Source organism: Ascaphus truei, chromosome 4, assembly GCF_040206685.1.
Source record: "Ascaphus truei isolate aAscTru1 chromosome 4, aAscTru1.hap1, whole genome shotgun sequence".
In the NCBI taxonomy this organism is placed as follows: Eukaryota; Metazoa; Chordata; class Amphibia; order Anura; family Ascaphidae; genus Ascaphus; species Ascaphus truei.
The window spans coordinates 6,388,637-6,413,861 of NC_134486.1; the positions used below are offsets into that span (position 1 = coordinate 6,388,637).

The 25,225-nt window shown below is 43.4% G+C and overlaps 1 protein-coding gene across 1 annotated transcript in view; it reads left to right on the forward strand.

The window, feature by feature from the left end:
- The window catches only part of LOC142491891 (antileukoproteinase-like), a 33,695-nt gene extending 24,607 nt beyond the window's left edge, over window positions 1–9,088 (forward strand). The window contains exons 4-5 of the mRNA XM_075594710.1: window positions 3,045–3,188; window positions 8,751–9,088. Of these exons, the coding sequence (XP_075450825.1) occupies window positions 3,045–3,187 (143 nt within the window). The 3' untranslated portion in view covers window position 3,188; window positions 8,751–9,088. The remainder of the gene's footprint in view (window positions 1–3,044; window positions 3,189–8,750) is intronic.
- The last annotated feature ends 16,137 nt before the right edge of the window (window positions 9,089–25,225 follow it).

Genomic DNA, 25,225 nt, shown 5'->3' on the forward strand with positions numbered 1-25,225 from the left:
GCTGTAAGAGCTGTGCGGAGAGACACAGAGAGAGGGACGGCTTCTCTCTGCTGTAAGAGCTGTGCGGGGAGACACAGAGAGAGGGACCACTTCTCTCTGCTGTAAGAGCTGTGCGGGGAGACACAGAGAGAGGGGCTGCTTCTCTCTGCTGTAAGAGCTTTGCGGGGAGAAAGAGAGAGAGGGGCCGCTTCTCTCTGCTGTAAGAGCTGTGCGGGGAGACACAGAGAGAGGGGCCGCTTCTCTCTGATCTCTCTGCTGTAAGAGCTGTGCGGTGTGACACAGAGAGAGGGACCGCTTCTTTCTGCTGTAAGAGCTGTGCGGAGAGACATAGAGAGAGGGACCGCTTCTCTCTGCTGTAAGAGCTGTGCGGGGAGACACAGAGAGATAGACCACTTCTCTCTGCTATAAGAGCTGTGCAGGGAGACACAGAGAGAGGGGCCGCTTCTCCCTGCTGTAAGAGCTGTGCGGGGAGACACATAGAGAGGGGCTGCTTCTCTCTGCTGTAAGAGCTGTATGGGGAGACACAGAGAGAGGGGCTGCTTCTCTCTGCTGTAAGAGCTTTGCGGGGAGAAAGAGAGAGAGGGGCCGCTTCTCTCTGCTGTAAGAGCTGTGCGGGGAGACACAGAGAGAGGGGCCGCTTCTCTCTGATCTCTCTGCTGTAAGAGCTGTGCGGTGTGACACAGAGAGAGGGACCGCTTCTTTCTGCTGTAAGAGCTGTGCGGAGAGACACAGAGAGAGGGACCACTTCTCTCTGCTATAAGAGCTGTGCAGGGAGACACAGAGAGAGGGGCCGCTTCTCCCTGCTGTAAGAGCTGTGCGGGGAGACACAGAGAGAGGGGCTGCTTCTCTCAGCTGTAAGAGCTATGCGGGGAGACACAGAGAGAGGGGCCACTTCTCTCTGCTGTAAGAGCTGTGCGGGGAGACACAGAGAGAGGGGCCGCTTCTCCCTGCTGTATGAGCTGTGCGGGGAGACACATAGAGAGGGGCTGCTTCTCTCTGCTGTAAGAGCTGTATGGGGAGACACAGAGAGAGGGGCTGCTTCTCTCTGCTGTAAGAGCTTTGCGGGGAGAAAGAGAGAGAGGGGCCGCTTCTCTCTGCTGTAAGAGCTGTGCGGGGAGACACAGAGAGAGGGGCCGCTTCTCTCTGATCTCTCTGCTGTAAGAGCTGTGCGGTGTGACACAGAGAGAGGGACCGCTTCTTTCTGCTGTAAGAGCTGTGCGGAGAGACACAGAGAGAGGGACCGCTTCTCTCTGCTGTAAGAGCTGTGCGGGGAGACACAGAGAGAGGGACCACTTCTCTCTGCTATAAGAGCTGTGCAGGGAGACACAGAGAGAGGGGCCGCTTCTCCCTGCTGTAAGAGCTGTGCGGGGAGACACATAGAGAGGGGCTGCTTCTCTCTGCTGTAAGAGCTGTGCGGGGAGACACAGAGAGAGGGGCCGCTTCTCTCTGCTGTAAGAGCTGTGCGGGGAGACACAGAGAGAGGGGCCGCTTCTCCCTGCTTTATGAGCTGTGCGGGGAGACACATAGAGAGGGGCTGCTTCTCTCTGCTGTAAGAGCTGTATGGGGAGACACAGAGAGAGGGGCCGCTTCTCTCTGATCTCTCTGCTGTAAGAGCTGTGCGGTGAGACAGAGAGAGGGACCGCTTCTCTCTGATCTCTCTGCTGTAAGAGCTGTGCGGAGAGACACAGAGAGAAGGACCACTTCTCTCTGATCTCTCTGCTGTAAGAGCTGTGCGGGGAGACACAGATAGGGGGACCGCTTCTCTCTGATGTCTCTGCTGTAAGGGCTGTAAGGGGAGACACAGAGAGAGGGACCGCTTCTCTTTGCTCTCTCTGTGCAGCTATTGTAGACTGATATGTCCCGGTAGGATTAAGACAGCGGAAGTCCCATTTAAATTATGCACAGTCTGTATCATATTCTTAATTAACACAGTGAGATACAATTCTTTGCTAAATCAGCTGCTTGTGCCAGGGAAATGCCCAGAGCACAGTTTAATAAATAGGCCCCAAAGACATGTGCTGTATGTTTATCCTCAGCATCGAAAGATTTATTGTCCTTTCTCAATTTTGGTTTAATGGAGACTTCTCAGATTAAGATGTACAGAGAATTTGAAATCTCACAGGTCTCTTCTTCACATGTGCATTACACATATAGTACTGTACGTGTTTGGACATTAAGAGATATATCAGCCCGTACCAAAATATATGGTAGTGAAGAAATTATAATATAATCACGTATTACTAGTGTGATAAAATAAATCACAATGTTTCTGTTTTCTAAACCACAGGAAAGGGAACCTGTTTGATAACGTAGTAAAAAGAGGAAACAAGCAATTTAGTAACATATGTAGTATCACAGTAGTGCAGTGACATGGTATCAGGGTAATAACCGTATGGTAAAGTAGCATCATAGTACTACAGTAACATAGTTTCATAATAGTGTGATAATATATTAACATGTTAGTATGGTAACAAACTGTAGTAACTACTGTATAGTAACATGATAACAAGGCAACATACTGTAGTAACTACTGTATAGTAACATGATAACATGGTAACATACTGTTGTAAATGAGACACACAGAAAGATCAGATTCCTTGACGTTTGGCTCTTTGTTAGACTCTCCCTGGGGAGACCCGTGCATTGTATTTATATTGGTACACACGTATCCCATCATTAAACCCCAGTATTGTATTTGCCAAATACAGAAACTAAATGCAAATCCTTCCTGACTAGGAAATTGCAATCAGAGTTTCTCCCCGGATCAATAATCTGCTTTAGGAATTTCCCATTTTTTTGTAACTGCTGTATCTTCCAGCTCCGTTTTCAAGCATACTAATATGTGCATGTAATAAGTTCCCATTCTGGAATGTACTGTGTGCTATTGTATTTGATGAAAATATATATAAAATATATATTAAAAAAGTGAAAATAAATACACCAACAATAATGTTTTTTGTTTAAATACATTTTATGGGATTCTACCGCCTCTTTACACAGTGATTCTGACAGATGTTAAAGTTCGATGTCATTGTGTTTTGCAGAGAAACCTGGAATATGTCCAAGGACATTGGTACAATGTGCCTTCCCGCTTCCCCCGCCAAGGTGTAGAAGTGATATGGAGTGTAAAGGTAGAAAGAAGTGCTGCACCCCGCGCTGTACACGGGAGTGCACAGACCCCATTTAAAGTAAGTGAACACCCAAAACACAGCGACAAAAATGTTCTTATTGTGTCTCAATCTCTTTGTTAAGACAGGGGTGTACAAACTGGGGAGTGCGCCCCCTAGGGGATGTGCAATATTTTCTAATGGTGGGGGCTGAACTGAGCCCCGTGCTTTCCGAGGCTTTGCGCTCTTCCTCATAACATTAAATTGAATGTCGGGGGAGAGCGCGGGGCCTGTGTGACTGTCTCTCACCTTCTCTCTGGCTTTTCCTCTGCAGTAACGTGGCCTCAAATGATGCCGCAACGTCAACTGGCGATGCATTGTCATGACAACGTGATGTTGTGATGTCACATGACGCCGCAATATGACAGAGTTGAGGAGATGCCAGAGAGCAGCTAAGAGGGCAGAGGGGGCGCGACAAAGAGTTTGAACACAACTGTGTTAAGATGTATAAAATGTCTAGCACTTTAGAAGTGTGCATTTATTTTAGGTTATGATTACATGAGAGTTATTCACAGATGTTTTCATGTATACAGGTCATGCATGTATATACAGTATGTTATCATGTATACATGTCATGTATGTATATACAGTATGTTATCATGTATACATGTCATGTATGTATGTACAGTATGTTATCATGTATACAGGTTATGTATGTATATACAGTATGTTATAATGTGTACAGGTCATGTATGTGTATACTGTATGTGTTGTACAGGTCATGGCTTTATTAGCTGCAGGTACAGATGGGCGGACTTGTTTGAATCCAAAACACAGATTTTCCCTGGCTTCTCAGAGCAAATCCCATCCGCGCGCTGAAATACGGAGTCTGATATCAGCAGCTTTAGCCAGCGCAAAGTCTTTACATTTGTATATAGGGCTGTTTTAAAGAATCCAACATCATATTGAATGTAAGTTTTAGAGAAATGTCTGCCCAACTCTACCTGCAGGTGTGCACCGTGTGTGGGATAACAGCACGAGATCTCGACACCACCAGCGCTGGGCTTTATGCGCTTTCTATAGTGCAGATCATGATAAGATTGCAGGAGAAAAAAAGATTAGATCAATCGCTCAACCTTAATATTCAAATAATTAGATAGTTGTACATATAACGGGGTGCATGGGGAATAAATGCTAGCAATCACAAGTGATCAGAGAGGGATCACAAAAGAAACCCCAAATGTTTGCACTCTACCATTAATAGTAAGTTAAGAACAATGAATTATCTTAATATAAATGGAGTGTACAAACATGGGAAATGCTTATCGCTCTCCATAATTTCTTCTAATAACATAAAAACCCATGGTGGATAGGGAATTATATGTATATTTCCTATTATATGCCGGATAACTTTTTTTGTTTTGCGTTTTTTGGCACTTTAGGCTACTAGCTTAGGTTTATATTTTGTCCCACCTAATGTTGTCCCCATAGAGTACAATTGTGGATTTCTTTTTCTAGCTAGGATTCCCATCCTGACTAGTTTTCTGTGCTTTTATAAACTAAATGTTCAAGATTTAATTCTGAGAAGGGTAAAATCCAAAAGATATCCACATGAACAGCCTACAAGAAATGAGGTGATGAGATATGAAGGAAACCTCTAAATAAGGAGGATAAATAATAGATAAAGTAGCATAAGATTATTCTGAATATGAAAGAAAGTTGAGGATCAAATAGGGTCTGGAGATTTACAATAGACAGGAAAATGGTTAGACTAGGTGTGGCACGTGGATCTTATCTGCCATAACATTTTATGTGCCTATAACACCTGGAGAACGGGAACCTCAAGGAGAAGATGATGACATTGTTTTCAGAGAAAGATTAGTGCATACATAAATATCCTAAATATATATGGAAAACATAGCTTAAGTGTTGTCTAATACTTTAGAACCGACATTGGACAAGGGGAACTAATTGGCCAGCGATGTCTATACCCCTACTGTATATGTTTGTCACAGGAGACCAGGTTTATCCTACACCTTTTATACCGGGATTAACTGATTGAGCAGTAAAGTAAATTGTAATTTATTCCACGAAAAGACATACACACAATGGGTGACAATTTGCAATAGATAATACACATACTGGGGTCTGGGGCTAACGAACGTTCCTTTCCTAGAACGAAATGTTATGAATTGAGGTCTGTATGAGTCCTTTCCAATGACCGGGAGGTACTCACAAGTGTCCTGGAGTGCAAATCGGCATGCAATCCCCAGGGCATGAACTGGCATTAATAGGGATCCTTTTACCGCTCTGGGGATACCTTGATCCCCTATGCCCCTTTTTGCAGTCTGTTTGTGCTGATGCAGGGACCCTGGTGGTGAGTCAAAAGAACGTTCCCAGGGTACAATTTTGATTGGAGCACTGTGCTTTGATGCACCCGGGAATCCAACAAGGATATCTTGGACAGTATTAGATTCTCACTCACCCATAACTATTTTTTCTTTGACAAACAGTATTATCTCCAAACACGTGGGACAGCTATGGGGACCTCGTTTGCCCCCTCCTATGCCAACCTGTTCATGGGTTGGTGGGAGATGTCCCACGTGTTTGGAGATATTAACCCCTTCAGGCATCATGTGGTGTTTTACAAGCGCTACATTGATGACCTGATTCTGATCTGGAGTGGTGGGGAAGAAGACCTTTTGAAGTTTTTTGAATACCTGGCAAAGAACACACTTAATCTGAAATTTACTCACACATATAACAAAAACCAAATTCATTTTTTGGACTTAAATTTATATGTTGATATTGAGTATCAAATTCAATCAGATATTTACAGAAAAGAGAATGCCAGAAATTCATTGCTTCATGCTAAAAGTTGTCATGCACGCCCCCTGGTCAGAGGCATTCCAAAGGGGCAGTTCCTGCGGTTGCGCCGGAACTGCTCCACATTGGAGGCCTTTGTCCACAGGGCAGACGAGATGAGAGAGAGGTTCCTGTCGAGGGGATATGACGGTGTAGATCTGGATCAGGCATATCAGCATGCACTGCATATAGATAGGAATACCCTTATAAATATGCCGGGTGGTTGTGCTAAGTCAGATACAAAAGTCGAGAACGCAGAAGCACCATTCTTTATTACCAATTACAGTGAGCAAGCTAATGCGATCAAAGCAATAGTACGCAAACATTGGGCCACATTATCTTTAGATCCGTTACTAAATAAAATGGCCTGTGTGGGACCCAAAATAGTGTTTCGCAGAGCAGCTACGTTAGGGAATCGTTTATCACCTAGTATGTTGAAAACATCAAACAATAACAAAAACAAACTGTCCTTTTTTCCCAAATTGATCGGATCATTTAAATGTGGACATTGTAAGATATGCCCTAAGATGATGAAAACTATGCATTTTTCTAACAAAGAGGAAACACGGAAATTCCATATAAGAACGTTTATGTCATGTCAGACGAACTTTGTTGTTTACTTGCTACAATGCGGATGTAAAAAACAATATGTGGGGCTAACAAGTAGAGCCCTAAAAGTCCGCATTTTAGAACATTTAAGGTTAATTGAAAACAAAGACATGACACATCCGGTCCCATTACATTTTAACAACTGTCCGTTGGGCACTGTAGAAAATTTCCAATGTTACGCAATTGAACATATAGCCATACCCCCCCGGGGAGGTGATAGAACCAAGCTCTTATATCAACGAGAGGCGCATTGGATCCATACATTAAATACGCTACAGCCCAACGGACTAAATGTGGATTGGGACTTGCGATGTTTTCTATAAAATATATAGAGGAGTTTACCTTGGGGAAAGCTTATGCTATCATGCTAATATATAATTGTCCTCTCAACTACAGAATGTACAGTATGTTAATTGGATATTATTATTATCCTCCGCTCTGTCTTTTACTTTTTTTCTTGTCTTTTGTCTTTTATTTTTATTTTCTTCTTTTTCTTTCCTTGTTCTTTGTTCTTTCCCTTTCCCCTTTCTTTCCCCCCCCCCCTTCCCCCTTTCCCCCCCCCTCACTCCATATCTTTCCCCCCCCCACCCTCATCATCCCCTCCCCCACCCACCCTTTTCTCCCCTCCCTCCCCCTCCCCCCCCCCTTCCCTCCTTCCCCCTCCTTCCCCCTCCCTCCCCTTCTCCCATGCTCAATTTACATGTCTTGTGTTTTTTTTTATATTTTTTACTCCCTACAATTCATTGCCAAACAGCATACGCATTATTAGCAATGGTGTAATTGAAGATAAAGGAAGTCCAAATATATATGCATAATAATGGACTTATATCAGTTTGGCTTTAATAATGTAATATAGGGATTATCATTTCATGCAGTGTTGTAACCAGCATTTTAATATATTTACATACCTCAATATGCAGCCAAACAGTCTTATCCTGTATATGTTTATGTTTTGATTATGCACTTTATGTGACTAACATGGACCTGAGAATGTTCTAAGGGATTAACATAGACTTAAGAATTAATAACATAGTCACTTGTGAAGAGGCTGAAAAGTATTGAAGGGGTTAATTTTTTATTCCGCTTTCGCGGGCTTTTAGGGTATTTAACAGGCTGTCACCACTTCTCCCCACTCCGAGACGAAGCCCTCTTTGTAAGGGTGAAACGCGTTGAGGGGGAGATGCTGGTGTAGCCCTGGTGTGTGTTTAATAAAGCTTATTGAAGAGACATCCGGGAGCCTTTTTTCAGACATGCGCAGTTGCGCCGATTCTTCACCATTTTACTATTTATTATAGGCTAAAGCAGGTAATTTCCGGGCATTATTGAAAACCCTGCTCTCTGATTGGTTAAAATTCCGGGCTTTATCCACAGTAATGCCCTGAATTACAGCAGTTTGCAAAATGCAGTTTTCAATCTGTTTATTTCCAGCCAATCAGCTTTCAGAACAGCTGAGACAGGGCAGGGGATTGGTTTGAATTAAGTAAAAGCCCTGAGACATGGCAGGGGATTGGTCAAAAAGTATCAGCCACGGTTTGACTCCTCCCCCTCCCGAGCTGACTGAGATTTTCTGAGCAGATTCAGTTGAATTGGAGGTGAGGGAGACTGCAAAGAAGTGTGTGTGTGTGTGTGGGTGTTTGTGTGGGTGTGTGTGTGTGTGTGTGTGTTTGTGTGTGAGTGTGTGTGTGTGTGTGTGTGTGTGTGTGTGTGTGTGTGTGTGTGTGTGTGTGTGTGTGTGTGTGTGTGTGTGTGTGTGTGTGTGTGTGTGTGTGTGTACACAGAGGAGGCGGCAGTGTGTGGATATAGATATCTGCAGTGTAAGAGTATATAGAGGTGGTTTCATGTATTTACCATTTTATTTTAATAAAAACATATTTTTAACTATACAAAAGTGTCTATTATTTATGAAATAAGCCTACATTTAGCCTATAATAGTAATAATCCCCTCAAAACAGGGCATTACTGGCCAATATTGCCCTGGCTGGGTTAAAGTCCCTCGGCTTCGCCTCGGGCCTTCAACTCTTCCAGCCAGGGCATTATTGGCCAGTAATGCCCTGTTCTTCAGGGATTATTACTTAAATATATTGCTACAGTGTATAGTACTGTATATTATTTGGCAATGCGTTTATATGTAAATAATGTTAATATCTGTATTTGTCTCTATACTTATAGATTAGCCGATTTGAATCCCATCGAATTGGTCTGGCATGAATTAAAGCATCATCTTCACAACCATTTGAAGCCAGGAACAAAGATTATCTAGAAAAGGGGATACATAAAATCTGGGATGATGTGCCTGAGTGGTGAAACATGCAACAACTACATAAACCAGCTATGGAATATATTATTAGTAGTAATAGACAGAAACGGAATGAAAATAGGGATGTAAATGAAGGACTGCATTTTAAGACTTAATTTTTTTTTATTTTGAAGTGTCCTGAACAAAATCAACTTTATTCAATTCTGTTGTACTACACCTAAACCAAATAAAGGAACTGTGGTATGTTCAATATTGAGCATGTGGTTTGATTTTTTTATGGGCTTTAACAGGATTTGATATGATTGCTTAAAGGTAAATTGGTGTCACGGGAGACCAGTCATTTACACTTTTTACCAGGATCATTCAATGAGCAAAACATTTAAGTGAAATAAATTGTAAATGTATTAAATTACTTGGGTACTAGGACACAAAAAACTAGACTTTCCTATGTGTAGGGGACTCTAAAATAGAGTTTTACCTTGACCGCGACTTAGCACCAAATGTCCTGGAACTAAAATCATCTAGAAATCCCAACTGCGATCACTACGGTCAATTATGAAAACTGGACCGCGAAAAGCTGGATTCCGAAAATATTCCGGGCAGACTTTCTGAAGCCGGTGCCTGGCTATTCGCATAAGAGCACTTTTGAAAAACCTGTCCGTGTTCTAGAAACGAAAATCTCCCGATATCATTGGTTCAGAGGTTTCTTATACAGATGTGCAGTATACAACAAAAGACAGGGGTGCCCAATGCTACATCCAATTGACGAAACATATATGGTAATAAGTATAAAGTACAAATACTTCAATAATAAAATTTTCTTGGTTATTTAGTTAAACCCTTTGGCCAAAGCGTCATAAGCCTGCATACCAACATCAAGGTGTAACCAAATTTGCAGGTCCTAACACTAAACTGTTATACAGATGTAGCCGGATGCTTAATTCTGCTAGCCCAGGAAAAATCAGGGAAAATTTGGGGCTGCAACATTTCTTTGAGATGTTTCTGTTATTTAAATGCAGACTAATGGCCCAGTGGATTAACAGAGCAGGAAGACCTACTATTTGAATGGGACAACAGGGACCCCCTGCTGTGATAATCTGATGGACCATTAGTCTGTATTCAAAAAGCAGAAAAATCTCCCAGAAATGTTGCAAATTTCTGTGAGATAGCCCCAATTTTACCTAGATTTCTCCTGGGCTAGCAGAAGAAAACATCCGGCTATGGGTCTCATGCTATAAACAGCGATAAGCCCTTATCGCCAAATAAATCTACAGCAAATCAGTAAAGCCCGATAAACCGGCGCTAAGAGGCAAAATCACTGGATTTTTTTTTACGAGAAAATAAAAACCGCCAGATGCACGACGATAAGCAACTTATCGGTGCTTATCGCCAGTTTCTCAAATTCGTGGTATTCTAGTAGCCCCAATCAACTTATCGGTGCTGATCGCCGCTCTAGAATTTAGAATTCCTCTCAAAATCGTCTTGCCACAAAAAGTTGGCAAGAAGGTGGTGAGATGCAGCCGATAAGCGGCGAGACGGAACTTAGAAAAAAAAATGCATTTTTCCTGCATCAGATTGATGCTGGGGGAGACTCCATTAATCCAGATATCCAGATATCCATTAATTTCAGCACGGTTGACCCCCGGCAGTAAACAGATGCTTAAAAATGCCTTTACAAACAACTTCATTACCTTAGCGGCTAACCGCTAAGGCAATGAAGGGGTTAACCACCCATGCTATGCTTATTGTAGGTAGCGGGGGTGGTTGAAGGTTGTATTTTGCCCTCGGTATATGTTTAGGCCTTGCGGAGGGGTTGCAGGTGGACTTAACCCCTTCATTACCTTAACGGTTAATACCGCTGTCACAGGAGACCAGGTCTCTTAACACCATTTATACCCAGGATCATATGATTGAGAAAATCAAGGCGATAACATAAATTGTAATTTATTTCATGAATGGACATACAGATGCAGCCACCAGTATTAGAACTCTTGCCTGGGAAAATCTGGGGCAGTCTCACAGTAAATGCCTCAACATTGCTGCAACATTGCCTCAACATTTCTGTGAGATTCTTAATGGCCCATCAGATTAACACAGCAGGGCTCCCTGCAGTCCTGTGGGACCCCCGCTGTGTTAATTTGATAGGCCATTAAGAGTCTCACAGAAATGTTGAGGCATTTACTATGAGACGGCCCCAGAATCTCCCAGATTTTCCTGGGTAAGTGTTCAAATACTGGTGGCTGCATCTGTACACACAATGTTACACAATTACATTCAAAATACACTTACTAGGACGGGGCGAAACTAAATAAAATGTTCCCAAATCGAAATCTTGAAAGCCAAAGTCTCTAGGAGCAATTTCCCAGGAGCGGGAGTTGCTCGCAAGATTGGCTTGAAACGGTCCTCGGTTAGCAGCGCTATCTGCAACTGCTGTGTACTCCAACGGAGCTGCTTCTTTCGTTCTGCCTCCGCTGTAATGGCACTTGGAATCCTTGTATCTTACAAAAGCTTAGATGTTTCTTACGAAGCTTGATAAGATCTTAGGTGAATCTTAGATGGAACTGTGAATCTTTCATGAATCTTATTTCTGATAGGCTGCATGAATTCTTATAGAGTTTAAATCCTTATCTCTAACTAGTGCAGACAATCCCTCTGTGGGAATAAGTTTTCCCACCTATCCTGGAGTTGCCAATACATTGGAAACCTGGCAGAGGGGGCTTCATATTCTGCTAAGAGCATGTGCCAACCTAGCACCTTTGATCCTTAGCATATGAGACCCAGACCCTTTCCCATAGCGACACTAAGTCTGGGTGGTCACCATTTGCCAAACTGCCCAGACTTTGCACTAGGAGGGGATACTTGAGGAACCCCTCCCCAACTAACACCCTGGGGACAATGAGCCCTTTCAACTCCGGGCTTTTACAGACATTGTGGCACCAAGCCAGCAGGATGTCTTAGAAGTCCAGAGCTGCACATCCTCAGCTCATTTAGTGAGTCACTAGACGCATGCTAAATTGGTGCTACATTAAATGAGTATTTCCCGGTCCCCTGTGGTCTGAATGAAAGCCCAAATGTGCCTAACAAGTTTAATACACTATTTGAGGGAGACTTTCTTTCATCAATTTTTATACAAACGTATAAAAATTACACTATGGGTGTTTTGTTATATTTCTCCCTGACCTACGCGCACTTCAAGTTTCAGCGTGCTAGGAGCTTTCTAACCAAAGTTAGCACACAACCGTTTTTGTTCCTCAAGCACTGAACTTAAAAAAAAATTCCTCTCGCCACCTTATACCTGGTGGGAAAGACACTGAATCCCTATACTGAGTTCTGGGGTTTGGGCATGTACCAGGGGACCCTGGAATGTGACTTCCCCCTGCCCGGTCTTACTGTTCTGGTCTGTGCTGAAGCAGGGAGATCTGGCAATGAGCTGCAGACTGCTTTCTAGGGAGGATTTTGTCCTATGGTCTGTGCCTTCATGTCTCCAGGGATCTGGTAGGATTCCTGGGTACATGTTTCAGGGTAACCAGTGTAGCGATGGAAAGAGGGGCTGGCCCAGCAATAAAGGGGTTACACCCCAGCTGGCCACGCCCACCATCGTGTCTGAAGCGAGGGGTTAAATGTAATAGTGATTACATGTGTTTTTATTCCCCTGCCTCAGTGCAAAATGTGTTCTCCCTTCTGGTTGTACGTATTGTCCTAATAACATGTGTTTTTACCTCTACAGTGTATGCACCAAACACATGCACTGGGATCAGGTCGAGAGGGAAAGGGTGAAGTGTATTTACATGTTTATGGCCCTTTGTTCCATTTCCTGCCTTTTTAATCCCGTTTGCAGCCCGTCCCATAGGTCGCCATTGGAGCTCCATGCAAGTCTATGGAGTTTTCAAGGGTTTGGGCCTGATATCAAAGAAGACCAGCAGGTGGCGCCCGAGAGGATGAGCGGAACTCCTCCATTGAAATGAATGGCGTAATGCCTTACAATGGGGATTCCTCGAGTCCGATCTCCAAGAACGAGTTGGCTGCCGGCCAAACCGCAACCTCCGAAAGCGGATACAATTTCCATGAAAGAGCCATTGAACACTAAAGTGGCGTGGGAACTTGGTCACGGCCAAGTTCATTCATATTAAAATTGTAACTCCGGCCCTAGGGCAGGTAGTGGTCCCATTCTTTTTGCCCCTAGCTCAGGAGAAACCCCATACTCATTTTATGCCTAGTATAAAGCCCGTGAAATCTGCTGACCCATACGGTATGTTAATGGTCAGGGGGCGACAGTTTGTCTACACAAAGGCCACTGATCAAAGAACGCAGGAAATGGCATTTCACATGAAGTGCCATAATTTACACCTTTAGTCAGGTTTCCCCGGCCCAGATCCCCATCTGGCAGACTTAGAGACGCCAACTCTTTTGAGTGGGGTTAGGAAAATGGGAGCCTGACTAAGGGATTGTGCGCATTTGCCAGCTACCTGGGGGCAGGTACCAAAGTGCATCCACATTAGCTGGCAACAGGTAATTGGGTTCAGATAATTGTTAACCAATACCTGAAACCCAATGTTAGGGATAGAGCCCAAATCCCATATAACCGATTGTCAGCTCTATGCCCAATGTTGTTCGTGATTATACCTGACTGATACCTGATGCCTGATGAATTGCTAATTCGAATCCTGATTACTTCATTGTCCCTTCCCTAAGTAAGTGTAAATATCTTGTTTGTTATTTGTCTAATATTGTGTGTCCACCTTGCTTTTAAGGAATAACATCTCTTTATGATATCACAGTCGTATTCAATTCAACCCAGTTATATGGCGTATATTATAACCCTGTAAGCTATCATGACAACCAGGAAGTCTGGACCCTTCTACCCAAACACACCCTGACAACACTTTACAGTAAAATCATCCCTGAAACTTATGCCTTGTTAATCTCCTCTGGTTGGCACTGCTGGAACAGTAAATCACACACATATATCTTTATTAAAAAATGGTGCACTTGCCATAACTGGGTTGCAGAGCTGAAACTTCCCAATATGGCTTAGAGGCACGCAGCTGGGCATAATACATTTATTATTGGCCTTGGTAGCCCTCACCGTCAAACATACACACAATGTTTCACAATTACAGTCAAAATACACTTACTGGAATGGGGGCAAACAGATGGGGGCAAACAAAATAATTTGTTTCCAGAACTAAATGTTGAAAAATAAAGTCTTTAGGAGTAATTTCCAAGGAGCGGGAGTTACTCACAAAACGGCTTGGAACTGTCCGGTCAGTAGCGCCAGTCACAACCGCTGTGTACTCTGACGGAGCTGCTTGCTTCGTTCTGCCACCACGGTAATGGCACTTGGAATCCTGGAATCTTAGGAAATCTTGTGAAGCTTGAGGAATCTTAAGATGGTTCTTGCATGAATCTAATTCTCGATGGGCTGCAGGAATTCTTATAGAGTTCAAAACCCCTATACCTAACCAGTGCATCCAATCTCTCTGTGGGAATAACTTTTCTCACCTATCCCGGAGTTGCCAATACTTCACAAACCTGGCAGAGGGGGCTTCTCATTCTGCTAAGGGCGTGCACGAACGTACTGTAGCACCTTTTCTTCTTAGTTTTTGAGACCCAGCCCCTCTACCTGGTGACACTAAGTCTGGGCTGGCCACCAATTGCCAAACTGCCCGGGCTTTACACTAGGATGGGGGTACTTGAGGAACCCCTCCCCACCTAACCCGTTAGGGACACTGAGCCCTTCAACTCCAGACTTTTATAGACATTGTGGCATCAAGCCAGCGGGATGCCTTAGAAGTCCAGAGCTGCACATCCTCATCCTCAGCTCATTTACAGTGAGTCACTACACGCATACTAAGTGGGGGCTACAATAAATGAGGGTCCTGAATGAAAGCCCAAATATGCCTATTATGTTTAATACACTATTTGACTTTCATTCATCAATTTTTATAAAAAGTTATAAAAATTACGTTATGATTGTTTTAAATGTTCTTACCTTTCACATTTCAGAGCGCTAGGAGCTTCCTAACAAATGTTAGCAAACAGCCGCTTTTATTATTTAAGTGCTGGACTTACAGTAGAAACATTTTTACTCTCGCCACCTTATACCTGTTGGGAGAGACTCCAAACCCCTATTCTGGGTTCTGGAGGTTTGGGCATATACCTGGGGACACTGGAATGTGATTTCTCCCTGCCTGGTCTTACTGTTCTGTCTGTGCTGAAGCAGGGAGATCTAGTAGTGAGCTGCTAACTGCTTCATCTTGAGGATTTTTTCCGGTGGTCTGTGTCTTCATGTCTCCAGGGATCTGATAGGATTCCTGGGTACATGTTTTGGGGTAACCAGCAAGTCTGGTCCCCTTCTACCCAAACACACACTGACACATTTTACCGTAAAATCATCCCTGAAACTCATGCCCTGCGAATCTCCGCTGGTTGGCCCTCTTGGAACAGTAAAACACACACATACATCTTTATTACAATACAGTGCACATGCCATGACTGGGTTGCAGAGCTGGCATTTCAAACTCCCCAATATGGCTCAGGGGCACCCTCCAGGTGTCTCCAAGGATGTCCATGGGCCCCGTTGGGGCCCATGGGTTGTCCCAGCGAGTTTCTGGGGTTCCCCGGGTCATCCCTATAGGTGTCTAGGGGCCCTTGGGTGCTCCCCCTGAGTGTATCGTGGCCCCACAGGGGTATTGATTGTAGTAGACCATGTGACCGAGTAATTTGGGGGAAAGGATGTGACATCATCCAAAGGGAGTCACATGGTCTACTACAACCAATCAGTTTGAGGATTTTGTTCTCACAATCTGATTGGCTGAAGTACCCCGTGAGGGCAGCCATTTTGGATTTGGTGACATCATGTTAAAGGGAAATGATGCACAACCATTCTGATTGGCTAGCTTCAGTCCCTTGCATGACGTCACATAAGAAAAAAAAGGCACATGGTTTTCACAGCCAATCACATAGCGCGGGAACCATTTTCTGCTCAAATGTGACGTCACATGCCTTATTTAAGGACGTGATGGCTCATTTGAGCTCAAGAAGACGATGGGTCAACATCGTGGATTTAACATGGGGTTATTGCAATAGCAGATGAAGAAAGAAGATAAAGACAGAAGATGAAGAAATTAAAGAAATAATCACAGATGAAGAAAGAAGAAGATGATGGGATTTTAAAGAAAGAAGAATTTGGTTATCTGCTCCTGATCTACACCGTGAATGGCGTTGGATTGTGTTTTGTGATGTCACCGGACGGGAGCTTCCCGATTCACCGGGGTTTGGAGGGCAAACACTTCTATAGGTAAGATAAATATTGAATGTATGTACTTTTATTTTTATAGGTTTTTTGATTGGATTTTTTTTGTGTTTTTAAATGCCCATTGACACATCATGTATTAATCTGTGCCTGTTAAGGGTACAGCTGAATACAGTAATAGCCAATACATTTTTTGGCAAATTATTTTGACTGTTATATTTTCTATATATTTTTATTGTTTAGATTAAATTGTTTTCAATTATGATGCCATGAATTTTTTTTCCAGATTTTTGTGTGTTTTTATTTAATAATGTATTTTGTTGGCTAATGGTTAAATTGGTGTTGTCTAGTGGTTGTATTAATTAATTGATGTGGAGGTTACTGCTTTTAGGTATTAAATTAATTGTTTGGCTAGTGGTGTGATTTTTCTAATTGGTTGGTTAGTGTTTTTATTTATTTAATTGATTGTCTAGTGGTTTTATTGGTTTAACTGATTAGCTAGTGTTTTTCTTTAGGTAAAAGATTGGTTGCCTATTGCTTAACATTTTTGTTTTGGGGGTTTAAGTGCTTGTTGTATAGGTTTATTCTTCAGTATTTTGGACATTCATGCTTTGGTATTAGGGTGACCATTGGCTGATTTAGTAGCTAATCATGCCCATATTATATTGGTATGATGTACTACAATGGCAATCAGTGGGTACAGGGTGGGTATAGTGGGTCTGGAGTGGGTGGTTAGGCCTCCCGGTTGGGTAGCATTGCAGGGTGGGTTAACCTCTTAATAACCACTAAGGAGCTAGGGGCCATTAGATTGTATTGTTTATATATTCTTTCTTGCAATGGAGGACATGGCCCTTCAGTATGCTGACGAGGATGCCCTTCATGTTGACAGGTGTAAGTAGAACATTTTTTATTTACTTTATTTATGCTGCCTGGCTAATGTTGTGTTTAATAATGGGCAAATAATCTATTATCCATATCTGGATAATAGTTATTTTGCTCATTACTGTACTGTATGTGTTTGGTTGGGGACGGGGGGGACGGAGTTGTATTTATTAAAATGTAGGCCATGTTTATTTTTTTAAAATACAGAAATGGTACCGCAGGCCAGCAGGGACACAAGAGGACCACCCAATGACACCCAGATGCCCATGGGGATTACCTGAGGACCACGGACACCTGCAGGGACCAGCCAGGGACCCCATTGAGACCCCTGTACATCCGCAGGGACAAACTAAGTGCCCACAGACACCTGTGGGAAACACCCGAGGGCCCCCAAACACCTGTGGGGTTGACCCGGGGACCCCCAGACACCCACGGGGACTACGTGTGGACCCCGTTGTTGCCCATGGTCACCTGCAGGGACCACCTGGAGGCCCACGGACACTCGCAGGGACAACCCGAGGGCCCCAGACACATGAGGGAAACCTCCGGGGTACACCATGGGCCCCACAGACACCCACGGGGACCCCTGCTGGCTGTGTTATTAATCCTGTGTGTAAAAATATAAATAATGGTTTTATGTGGGGGCACAAGGGGTTGGGTTGTGTATTGGTGCTTTCTACATATTTAAATTTAAATGTTATGACTAGTGAAGATGAGAAGATGGTCCCTAGAGCAGAACCTGGTTGATATGAGGTCCGGGGACCCTCTGCTTCCAAAAATACAGGCCCCGTTATGGGAAGCCGGTAACTCCTATGCATGTAAATGTCCCACGTCACGTGATTGCATAACAGTGCATGAAACCTGCTGGTAACAGGAGGGCTGAGTCGTCCGCGGGTGGTAGTTGGGACACAACATTCTAGGCTTCTGGGGTTCATACCCCACATATCTCCTTAGCAGTGCATCGCCCCATCTGTCCTAGGCTCCTGGAACTGAAGGTGATTTATCACAGCAGAACTATTACCTCTCCCCCCGTACGGTCACGCACCAGGCAGGAAGTATAACATCAGGAATGGTTTATTGTCACTCTGTATAATACAGGAACAAGGAAGCGACTGCATCGGGCAGAACTATCAGCTACCACTGATGGATGGTCCCTGGACCATCACTACAGGCCAAGGGCACCCACAGCCGTCCTAGCTCTTCCCTGCCTCCCTAGCAGAGGCAGAGGTATGGTCCACAATCACTCTACCCCAAGGGGAAGAGGACTAGTGAAGGCCCCAATCTCAGGCTCCCCATTATGTGACCTGCCTTCCTCAAGTGGGTGAAGGCACTGCTAAATGTGGGCGGTACCTGCCCTTAAGTACAGACAGAAGGAGGGCACCAGGACTGACTCATGATTGGTCATGCCCAGGCCTGATGTCAGCACCGCCCACTGTCACTCAAGTTCAGCTCCTCGGAGGGGGAACCCCATATCAACTACTGGCAACCTGATGGTACCAGGGCTTACTGCCAGGAGGGAAGCAGACAAGTAGCCACAGATGGCATGGCTATATATATGTGTACTGACTGATATGTGTGGTTGATTTCAAGTGCTGGTTGTTTAAAGTGTGTGCAGTTAGAACCAGAAGGAAAGGGAAGTACTGGGTATACTAGCAGGGGTGGCTGTTTTTTGGGAGTGTGCAGTGGGTTAATCTATTTTTAAAGTGTGTTGTAATTTGAAGCCTGTAGCTTTTTTTTCCCTTTCTCCTGCCTGAGGCAGAGTGGGTGTGGTTGGTTAATTGGCTGGCCTAACACACCTGCAGTGGGTGGGGTTAGTTAATTGATAACCTAACACACCGGTGGGTGTCCCTATTTAAACAGAGGCTTCTAACGAATCCTGAGCTTGCGTGTACTGACTGATATGTGAGGTTGATTTCAAGTGCTGGTTGTTTAAAGTGTATGCAGTTAGAACCAGAAGCCGTTTAAACAAGGAAGCGGTTAACCAAGGTATAGTTTATTGAAGTACAGTTTACTGTTAGAACTTCATAGTTGCTAGAATGAGCAGGATTAAAAATGCCACTCAATGCACATCTTGCCACATGTATGTGCACTTGGAGCATCTGTTCCAAGGGGCATACCGCTGTGGGAAGTGTGAGAGGGTGGTCTCTTTAGAGTCAGAGATTGCTGATCTTAAGAGGCAACTTGCAATATTGAGGGACTTTGGCAATCTTGAAAGGGAATTAGATCTCACTGCATGGGCATCCGCAGGGGGGGGGCAAGGGGGGGCGCTTGCCCCCCCCCTGGATCCAGGGCCGCAAACAGGGGGGGCACAGGGGGGACAAAGGATACTGCTTCCCGGGACCCGTGGGTCAGGCCGGGCCCCCTGCGCGGCCAAGCAACAGTTAATTAAATAAATGTAAAAAAAAAAAGTTTAAAAAACCCAGTCACTGTCTCCCACCCACCCACTGTCTCCCACCCACCCAGTCACTGTCTCCCACCCACCCAGTCACTGTCACCCACCCACCCACCCAGTCACTGTCACCCAGTCACTCTCTCCCATCGTCATTCACCCACCCACATTCAACATTCACCCACCCACCCACTGTCATTCACCCACTGTCATTCACCCATCCACCCACTCACTCACTGTCATTCACCCACCCACCCACAATCATTCATCCACCCACCCACCATCATTCATCCACCCACCGTCATTATCCCACCCACCGTCATTCAACCGTCATTAACCCACCCACTGTCATTCACCCACCCACTGTCATTCACCCACTCACCCACTGTCATTCTACTGTCATTCACTCACTCACCCACCCACCCACCCAGGCAGGCAGACACATGTCTTTTGTTGAAAATATAAAAATAAACAGGTTGCATTGTAATGTTTTATTCTGTATCACAATAATAAAACAGTTAAGTAAAAGTTGCGCTCTAAAAGATATTTTTTCGTGGTAGGTGCGCTATGGGTTCGGGGGGGGCCTGCTCCTTTTATTTGTCCTGGGCCCCATGATTTCTGTTGGCGGCTCTGCCTGGATCACTCGCAGTCCTGGGCTGATTTTGGCATTTATTGCGCCGTACAGTACGTTTACGGCGCTATAAACGCCAAAAACAGACTCTGGGTGGACCGGGACGGAGGTGGGTGGACCGGGACGGAAGTGGGTGGGTGCCCCTGGTGCCACGGCAGGCAGCTAGTGGTAGGCTAGCCTATGCTGCTACACAGGAGGAAGCGCAGCGCACTGTCATTGGTAGCACTCGGGAGTGATGCGGCTCTCATTGGTAACACTACCTACCAATGAAAGCCGTCTCACTCCCAAGTCGGGAAATGGACAAAAAGAGGAAGGCGTTTAGATTCTTTAAGTCAGAAGGGACAGAGACATCGTATCAGAATTATAAGGAACGTAACAAAAATTGCAAAAGGGCAATCAAATTAGCAAAAATGGATAAGGAAAAAATATTGCAATAGAAAGTAAGGTCAACCCTAAAAAGTTCTTTAAGTACCTTAATAACAAAAAAATGAGAAAAGAAAATATAGGACCCTTTCAGTGTGAGATGGGTAGGCAGATTATTGGAGATAAGGAAAAAGCTGAGGTATTAAACAAATTCTTTGCCTCTGTGTTTACCAGGGAAGAATCAAGTTCAATAGTAATGCTGCAGGAGGAAGCCACAACCTCCATATTAATGACCAATTGGTTAACTGAGGAAGAAGTTCATAAGCGACTTGAAAAAATTAAAGTTAATAAGGCACCTGGCCCCGATGGCATGCATCCAAGAGTTCTCAAGGTGTTAAGTTTAGTAATAGCAAAACCATTATATTTAATATTCAAGGACTCCATTTCCACAGGCTCAGTACCATAAGATTGGCATAAAGCAGATGTGGTGCCTATATTTAAAAAGGGAGCTAGATCACAACCGGGAAATTACAGACCTGTAAGCCTGACTTCAATAGTAGGGAAACTACTTGAAGGTTTAATACGGGATAATATTCAGGAATACCTAATGGAAAATAAAATTATTAGTTATAGTCAGCATGGATTTATGAAGGATAGATCTTGCCAAACTAACCTTATTTGTTTCTTTGAGGAGGTAAGTAGGAATCTAGACCAGGGTAATGCCGTTGATGTGGTCTACTTAGATTTTGCAAAGGCTTTTGATACGGTTTTACACAAGAGGTTGGTGTACAAAATAAAGAAAGTTGGACTCAGTAATAATATATGCACCTGGATTGAAACTGGTTAAAGGACAGACAACAGAGGGTTGTCATAAATGGAACTTTTTCAGGTTGGGGTAAAGTCGTGAGTGGAGTACCTCAGGGATCGGTACTGGGACCCCTGCTTTTTTACTTGTTAATTAATGACCTTGAGGTTGGGATCGAGAGCAAAGTCTCCATCTTTGCCGATGATACTAAATTGTGTAAGGTAATAGAATCAGAGCAGGATGTAATTTCTCTTCAGAAGGACTTGGAGAGACTGGAAACGTGGGCGGGTAAATGGCAGATGAGGTTTAATACAGATAAATGTAAGGTTATGCATTTGGGATACAAAAGTAACAAGGCGACTTACAAATTAAATGGAGATATATTGGGGGAATCCTTGATGGAGAAGGATTTAGGAGTGCTTGTAGACAGCAGGCTTAGCAATAGTGCCCAATGTCATGCAGTAGCGGCACATGCAAACAAGATCTTATCTTGCATCAAACGGGCAATGGATGGAAGGGAAGTAAACATAATTATGCCCCTTTACAAAGCACTAGTAAGACCACACCTTGAATATGGAGTACAATTTTGGGCACCAATTCTAAGAAAAGACATTATGGAACTAGAGAGAGTGCAGAGAAGAGCCACCAAATTAATAAAGGGGATGGACAATCTAACTTATGAGGAGAGGCTAGTTAAATTAGATCTATTTACATTAGAAAAGAGGTTGATCCAGGGATTAATCCGATTGCCAATTCTTGGAGTCAGGAAGGAATTAATGTTTCCCCTTGATGGGGTGTTTTGTTTGCCTTCCTCTGGATCAATAAGTAAGTATAGATATAGAATAAAGTATCTGTTGTCTAAATTTAGCATAGGTTGAACTTGATGGACCTACGTCTTTTTTCAACTTCATCTACTATGTAACTATGTAACTATGTAACTATGATAATATGTTGCTGTTTTATGGCACCGTTTATATCCGATAAACATAGGGACAAACCGCTCACCTAGTAGTACTAAGTGGAATAAAATAATTGGTGCAAAGGGAAAACCTATAATAACAAACACTTGAACAAATGACCACCAGGGGTCACTATAAGCCCTATAATTGCACTCTAAAGTTACAGCACCCTGGTGTTGGTGTTGCTAGGTTAAATGTTCTATTGAAATTCACAGGACCAAAGAAAAGTTCCAAAACCACCTTATAACGGACTCAAATCCAGTATTAAATAAAAAAAAATAATAACATTTTATTAATCTCTTTTTGTCGTCATATAGAGATTAATAAAATTAATCAATTTTTATAGAACATTTTACCTACTGTAGCAACACCAAAACCAGGGTGCTATAACTTTAGAGTGCACTTATAGGGCTTATAGTGACCCCTGGTGGTCATTTGTTCAAGTGTTTGTTATTACCGTTTATATCCGGCAATGTTTTACAATTATATATCAGTGATTGTATTGTATTGTATGTCTTTATTTATATAGCGCCATTAATGTACATACTGCTGAGGCGCATCTGAGTCTAACACATCGCTGGTTTTTCCCTGGCGTTTTCCTGGAATGCGACGCACTTCACCCGGAGCATGCCGAATTCATTTTGCGTTCTCAGCCACGGGTCATGCGCGGTTGACGCGCGGTTGATGTGTTTATTGAGAATGGTTCGGATTTAATAGGTTGCAATTCTTTGCGTGTCCGCCAGATGGCAGATATTCATGAATTGTAATGCGCATGCGCTTCAGTAATGTGTCGACTTGCAGGTGTTTCGTTTAAAAAAGATACTATACCACAGTGTGCCATTGTAACATGACCTTGAGACTGAAGGAAGAGGTTGCAATAATGTATCAATTTAGGCTTTTCATATTAAAGAAAGACAAAGACCAATTTGGGTTACAGTATTCTACAGAGACCCGCCGCCCGCCATGAGTGTTCAAGTGCAGCCCGTTTTCCAAAAACCCGACAGAAGTTTCGCGTATTTGATATGGGCCGCGATTAATGCAACAGAAGATAAGATGGCAACAGTTGTTCAAATTTATCAGTATTTTATCGGAAAGTATGAATTTTACAAATTTTCGCCAGCTCCTCATACGTGGAAGCGTGCAATAAGGAAAAGGTTATGTAGCGATCCCTGTTTTTATCGTATTGAGCCACAATTTGTTGGAGGGTATTGGTGTGTATCACCGGCTTTTTCCTGTATTTATGATCATCCAGAAGGCAAAAGGCAAAGGGTTGTGTTAAAACCAACTAAGAAACGACAGTCGCTGCCAAGCTATGCACCGGCACCGGCTTCCGATAACGGTCCCACCGTCAGTGACAACCCTTGCTGTCTGTCCATGCACGGATACCTGCAGCCTGAGCTGGATTTCGCGTGCAGTTTCGAGCAAGCTTGCATGTACCTAAGCAATTTCCAGCCTCATCAGCTGACTACAGGTGTAGTAGTCCCGCTGCAAACTATCGACGTGGATGATCAGGAACGCTGGACTGGCAGTGGACCGGTGCCGGCACCAGCTGAATGGGAAATTCTATGGTGAGTATTGTTAGTATTGTTGCCGTATTATTTTCTGTGTTTTTTTTCTTTTGACAATACAGTAACAATATCGGTGCGATTCGAAAGTCAAGCGATTCTCCTGTAAGCGATATCATTGGCTGAGCGGCTTCTACAGTACTGTACTGCAGATACTGAACTATTGGTGGAACACTAGGCGCATGCGCATTGGAACCTTCTTGAAACGCATATGCGTGTCATTACATCGACGGTAGGCGCATGCGCATGTGAACAGGAGACGCCCCCCCCCGAGAAAATTATTGGTGGGACTGGCTGGGAACTTCTTTAGGGTAAAACTTTTCTTTTTGTTTTTCCTCAGAAAAGAAAACAGCTAATGGAGGGATTTCGATGGATAATATCGCTTTGTGTAACAATGCCTGCACATTGCTGAATCGGATTTAAAAAGCCACGTACCGGAGTCTACAGTTTAGTGGCCGTTGTTATTGATTAGGATAGAATACTGGACCTGAAACAGTATGCTGATGTTTTCCGGCCGTACAGTATACAATACTTTTTTTATATACAGTATACTGTGTAGTAAACCCGGAAAAATAAAAACTATGCATTTATTCTACATGTATTACACTGTCAGTTCACACAGAACAGTACAGTATGCGTCTTCTATTTGTTTTGATACTCTTATACTGAGCATGCCTACAGTATACAGTGCAGTACAGTATGCCCCGACATTCTAGAAACACTGTATTTTGTTACAATGGAGCCAATGGAACAATGTAAAACAAATAAACATGTTATTTTATTGGTGGCGTAAGTACAAAAACATTTATTTACAAATACTGTACAATGTAGAAACATTTTAAGTGCACAGCAATTCAAAACATCAACAGGTGTTTGGTTTACTGCTACAGTAGTGAAAACATTTATTTATGTATAGAAAGTAAAAACATTTACAGTCAGTCAGTATGGTTTACAGTCACATGCTTTAAAAACAAATTCTTTATTCATAAATTATACAAAACCCAACATCTTCTTTATTAAAGTCAAAACATATACAGTGGGATGGTCTGCAAAACAGTCTGCACCAGTATAGTCCTCGAGGGCAGCAGGCAGGCCCGGTTTTCAGGACAACCTTACCTTGAAAACCGTGCCTGTTTGCGGCCCTCAGGGACTGGAATTGTGCAGGTAGGTCCTGTGTGTTACAAGTTACAACATTTCTGTATAAATACAAGTTAAAAAAAAACACAACAACATCTCCTTTATTTTAGTACAGCAGGTCAAAACATGTACAATACAGTTACAGCACAACAGTATGGTCTTACCTGTGATTAAAAAAAAATCTTTATTCATAAAATGCAGTATACAAAACTCAACATCTCCTTTATTAAAGAAACATACAGTACAGTATACAGTACAGTGGGATGGTGTGCAAAACGGTCAGTCAGGCCTGCACCATTGCACCACGACAGTCCTCGAGGGCAGCAGGCAGGCCCGGTTTTCAGGACAACCTCAACTTGAAAACCGTGCCTGTTTGCGGCCCTCAGGGACTGGAATTGTGC